The sequence below is a fragment of the Benincasa hispida genome, chromosome 4 (assembly GCF_027475165.1).
Source record: "Benincasa hispida cultivar pf3 chromosome 4, pf3_genome.v1.1, whole genome shotgun sequence".
In the NCBI taxonomy this organism is placed as follows: domain Eukaryota; kingdom Viridiplantae; phylum Streptophyta; class Magnoliopsida; order Cucurbitales; family Cucurbitaceae; genus Benincasa; species Benincasa hispida.
In genome coordinates, this window is record NC_143481.1 from 7,880,868 (window position 1) to 7,886,322 (window position 5,455).

A 5,455-nucleotide genomic window follows, 5' to 3' on the forward strand; every position below is an offset into this window, starting at 1 on the left:
TTGATCATTTTATCGAAATTGCGAAGAATTATTTAGATGAAGAAGGAAGAACAAGATGTCCTTGTCTAACCTGTGTGAATACAAATTGGAATAACATAGATAACATAGAACGCTATTTATATATATGACCACTTCTAGGGACTTGCAAAAGTGGAAAGAGTGGGAGTAAAGAGTCTTTCCCTACACTCACACCGCCACCACTGTCCGGTCAGATAGGTAGGGCAACTACGCTCGCACGAAATAAATAAATAGTTTTATTTCTTTTTTCTTTTTTCTTTTTTATACCATAACAACCTTAAACCATTGAAACTTAATTATATTAAAATAAAAATGTTTAGGGTTTTGATTGTGCCATATCCAGATCTAAAATTAATTCTCCAAACATTTTTTGCCTGTTAGTCTTCATCTTCTCCATTGGTTTTACAAAAACCATAAGTTACATATCTGAAAAATAGAGCTTATTCATGCTTTTCGTCTTCCTCTTGATTCTGAGCAAACAATCTTCTCTCAATTTAATTCCAATCCTTTGTTTAACGAGTGCATGTCAGACAGTGGGTGTTGTATTGACTTTGGGGAACAATCGACAAGAATGATTCACACCACGGCCATACCAAATTTGCTTTCAAGGTAGTAGTTTCCACAGTACAAAGAATAGGTTTCAGATATGTCGAAAAATAATAACTTGATTAGTTCCAATCTCAATTAAATTTGGAAAAATTCTTCTAGATCTGTCCAAGTTAGAGTCGCTCAACGAAGCCATTTACTGTTGCTGGTCCCAAAAGTTGTTGATCTTTTTTGAGTAGTTGGAAGCAGATTACATTCTCACCATAGACAACCCTGACAAATCAAATGATGCTACTACCATGATTGATCTGACGTCTTCCAAGGATGCTACTACTGGTTGGAGTAGATTTGTTGCCCAAATCTGAACCAAATAATTTAACTGTAACCACTCTAAATAATATAGTAATGGTAGCACGGATGGATCCCAGAAAGTCCTCGAATTACTCAATTAAAATGTTTCAATCCTTGGGTAACCAAGAGGCATTGAAGATTGTTTTGTTGCAAGAGAAATTTAAATGCATAAAGTAAAAGTAAAGTGATGAAATTTAACTTGAGAGAGCCTAGCTTGGGTTATCAAGGAATTCTCCTATTCAATGCTTTCCATCAAGAATTCTCAATACTAGATTGAAGCAATTGTTTATACCTAACAAAATTAATTGGAACAGCCAGCTAATTTGACCTAATCAACTAATTAACCAAATTTAAATCGATGAACAACATGCAAATTCAAGTTTGCCTAATTGCATAAAATCTAGGGCAACGTCAGGTTAAATATCTAACAGAAATAACCTTAATTAAATATTCAGTTGATTAGATTATAGGTTGGTTAGAACAATATTCATCTAAATGATTTGCAAGCTAACCTAACCTATTTTTTCAAGTTGATTAAAATGAGATTATATGTCATGTATCAAATGTTAATCAAAAGTGATAATTATAAAATTCCAAGCATCCAATAACGTAATCATAAACATTCAATAATAGAATCGAATCTAAAATTACAATAAACTATTTTGAAAACTCACAAATACATCAAATTGGTACAAAAACCAAAAACCCAAGCTAAAAACTATTATCTTAGCCCATAATATTCATGAAAATCACCAAGGTATCATTTTGATACTTTCTCGAACTAAAATAGAAGAAAATAGGAGAAAAATCAGTATTGAACGGTTTGAAGTCAGTTGAATGGCAGAACTTCTTGACCTAAAATAAGAATTTATAGACAGGGTGTAGTGTCACAACGCTAAAGGACTATCACGCTACAACGCTGGTTTTTTCATGTCATAGTGTAACGTCTCAGTGTTGCGACGTTGAGAACCTTTCTTTGTCATGTATAATGAGTGAGATTCAATATATAATCAAAATAAATTATGAATTTAATTGGAGAACATATCAAATTTTAACTTTTGGTTCAATTTGAGTTTATATATAGATTATGGTCATATATATAATAATGGTTATGTGTTTATTAATTATTAACAAAGAGAAATGAAGAGGAGTGTACTGGGGTTGGGTTGGGCGTTGTGGGATTTTTTTAGACCAACTCGAAAGGCAACACAAAACACCTGAACAGGGTCTCCAACCTAACCTTAAATTTTGGGTTAGGTTGTGTTGTCAGGTATTACTTTTTCTTATTAATATAAAATACTTAAATTTGTCTACAACACATATCTAATAACTAAAATCTGGTAAGATTCATATGTTAAATATCAAATATTCATGAAATCTATTACAAATTTTAAACAAAAACAAACATTACTAAAACAAAAACATTAAAAACTCACAAATTCATTAATCTTAAAAGGAATATATATATATATTATTAATTATATGTAATTTAGGTTGGGTTGGGTCAACCTAATTTTTTCTTTTAATTCAATCCGAGTCCCAACTTAGTCAGAGAAAAATAGAAAAAATTTAACTCAATCCAACCAAAAACTAAACTAACTCAATCCAACTCTTACAATTTGGCTTGGATTGTCCTACGCTTATCGAATCATTTAAACACCCTTAGAAATGAACCATAAGAAATTAGTATTAATAATAAAAGATGCGATTTCTAATTCCAACATACACCTCTTTTATTTTATTTAGAAAAAGTTATTTCTTCAATATTTTTCTTCTAGTTAGATAATTATCTTCCCTACATGAATATACGAGAATGCGTCTTGGGAGCTCATTTCATTTCTTCTTGATGATTTTATTGGTATAATCGATGAGCTCGTCAAGTTCGACCTCACTGATAAGACCATCTTTATCTGCATCTGCATAAGCCATAGCGTAGTGAGCTTTGTAGAATGGAATAACTGAGCCTAGAGAACCGAAAGTTTTTGTTAACTCTCGAATGTTGAGAAAACCATCTTTGTTACTATCATGATATTTAAAAATCTCCTTTATCTGCTCTCGACTTGGAGGAATATTAGATTGCTTTCTATCCAGAGCTTTTGTCGATGAATTTTGAATTTTGTCTCGCAACTGCTTTTTTTGGTTCATATGAGTATTTGAACTAAGCTTGTGCACAAGATTGTTGTTAGTTTTTGGGATCATCCTAGATAATACACACCTTGTATTGTTGAGTTGAGTTGAACTACAAGTGTCGTGGAGGAAAGATTGTAGCTCTTCTTTTGCGAGAACACCGTCGCCATTTCTATCATACTTCTTTATCAATTCATTTGCTTCATTCTCAGCCCAAGCTTGAAGTTGTGAGACCGACATTCTTAAAACTAAAAATATATTTTTGTTTGGTTGGAATGTTTGAAGATGAAACAAATCATGACATGGTTCAAGTATTTTATAGGAGCTCAAAAAGGAACTTGGTTTGACTTTGTAACCTTATTTCTTTTTCAGGTGAATGGAACATAACTATAATTGTAAGATTGTCATCATTCGTATTATTTATAAAATTAGAATCTCATACCGTACTTTTGTAAAAAGATGTTCCATATGGACCAAACATCAATACAAAAAGGTTATGCATAGAAGTTTCTCCACTAACTTTGCAAGAAAAAAAAATGTTTCTCCACTAATTTTTTTTCTCTTTGAGAAAATTCCACGTTGCAAGAAAAAAAAAAAATGTTTCTCCACTAATATACTTTTAAAATTTTATATATATCTAAATTTTAGACGTTATCTATTAAATTCAAAATGAGTCACTTCCCAAAATGGTAGAACTGCAATGTAAGAAATTACTATATATTAAGAAAAAAATTTAGGAGTAGTAGGACTGCATCCATCTCTTGTGCTGCTCAACCAACACCCAATTAAAATGTGCCACATGATACCAAATATATATTTTAAAATATTTTAAATTATTTTTACGAATAAAAAGGGGGAGGATGGGGATAGTAATCATTCCCATATATTTATATCTTGAAATTTAATATCCTTTTAGCAGTGAAGTTCACAAATTTTTTAGATCAAACAAGGAGTGGACTTGTCCACTACTTTGATCCGTTCTACCTGAGCCAATCATTCTAATGTATGATTCCATTAATTTTCATATAGAAAGTGATTTTGAAGGTTAAATGTTTGGTTTAAAATATGATTTTAACCCCATCAAATTACTAAAATTCACCTTTCAAATAATAATGTTTTTACCTGATTCTTGATAGCTCTATGGATAAAATGTAGAGTATTTAATAGAGAAATTGGAGAAAATACCAAAATCGGAAGCGTCTTCTTGATTTTTGTCAAAAAAATGGATAGTAAGTTTTTTGGCAAAAGCGTGCTAACATTTACTTTTTTAATCCCCAAATTACCTTTGATGTAGTTGGATAACAACTTTTTAGATTACTGTGCAATTGTAATACCGTGTATTAATTCTCAATAGAAATACATGTAAATGAAATTTTCAGTTATGAGATTTCAAACTTAACGGATTCATGAGATAAATGTGCCGAAATTTTCTCCTATTTTAAAATTTAAATGGATGGTTTCATATTAGATCTGATTTGATTTAACCACTTTTCGAAAATATTCAAAATTAATAAATATTTAATTTTTTATCACAATTTTGATTTTAATCTAAATATATATATATTTTTAGAAATAATCTATAATATTATCTTTAAATTTTTTTCATTATCTTATTTGTTTTTTGTTATTTTAAATTTGGTTTAAAATTTGTGATTTTGATTAGGATTTTACTTATCATTGTTTGTATTCTTTTAATCATCTTTTATTCATTATCATCCTATCATCTTATTATATTATTTTAATATTCTAGCTACGTTCTTCATTTTATTAATATCTCAAGAAAAGTTTGTACTTTCGACAAACAAGTAACTATCAACTATTTCAGTCTTTCTGTTATTGCTATGATTCTACAAAGAGTAATGATTCTTTTTTATGGTGAATGGAATGAAAGTTCATAATATCATGATTTTCGTATTGTTAAAGCTTATATTCCATTACATTCTTCATTTCAATAATTTATGGATTGTATTCAAGGTAAGCTTTTTTCATCTTCTAATCTCTTTGTGTCTCATTTGACAGTTTACTAGGATGATTCCAACAATTCGAATTGTTGGAGATAATGATGATTTGTGGCTTATGTTAGTTTTATCGAAATTCTCCCATAGTGATAATATGTGTAGTTGTTGACACCGTATCATCTGGTACTTCTAGAAATACAGTGTATTTAAATAGTGAGTTAGCAAGAACAAAGCATTCTATCCACTAGTTAGATCGAAATACCAAAATAATTGATTTTAAAGCTTTTGAATCCTCTCAATCTAAAATTTTCATTAAAGAAGCTTCACTTTTTAGGAGTAAATGTGTATTGAAAAAAACTATTTATTTGTTTGCTTTTAATAATACTTTTGAACTTATTACAATTAGGTCAAATTATATGTCATTTGATATTCGGTGTAAGAATTTATTCTGTGGT

At 29.8% G+C, this 5,455-nt stretch overlaps 1 protein-coding gene across 1 annotated transcript; it reads right to left on the reverse strand.

Moving 5' to 3' along the window:
- Nucleotides 1-2,423: 2,423 nt before the first annotated feature.
- LOC120076882 (putative calcium-binding protein CML11) lies at nt 2,424-3,307 on the reverse strand. Its single transcript, XM_039030831.2, has one exon. The coding sequence runs from the start codon at nt 3,280-3,282 to the stop codon at nt 2,749-2,751; it is 534 nt and encodes a 177-aa protein (XP_038886759.1). The 5' UTR covers nt 3,283-3,307; the 3' UTR covers nt 2,424-2,748.
- Nucleotides 3,308-5,455: the final 2,148 nt, after the last annotated feature.

Bases quoted from the DNA above. Each gene is read 5' to 3' on its own strand.
- LOC120076882 (XM_039030831.2), bottom strand. From the start codon at position 3,282: ATGTCGGTCTCACAACTTCAAGCTTGGGCTGAGAATGAAGCAAATGAA.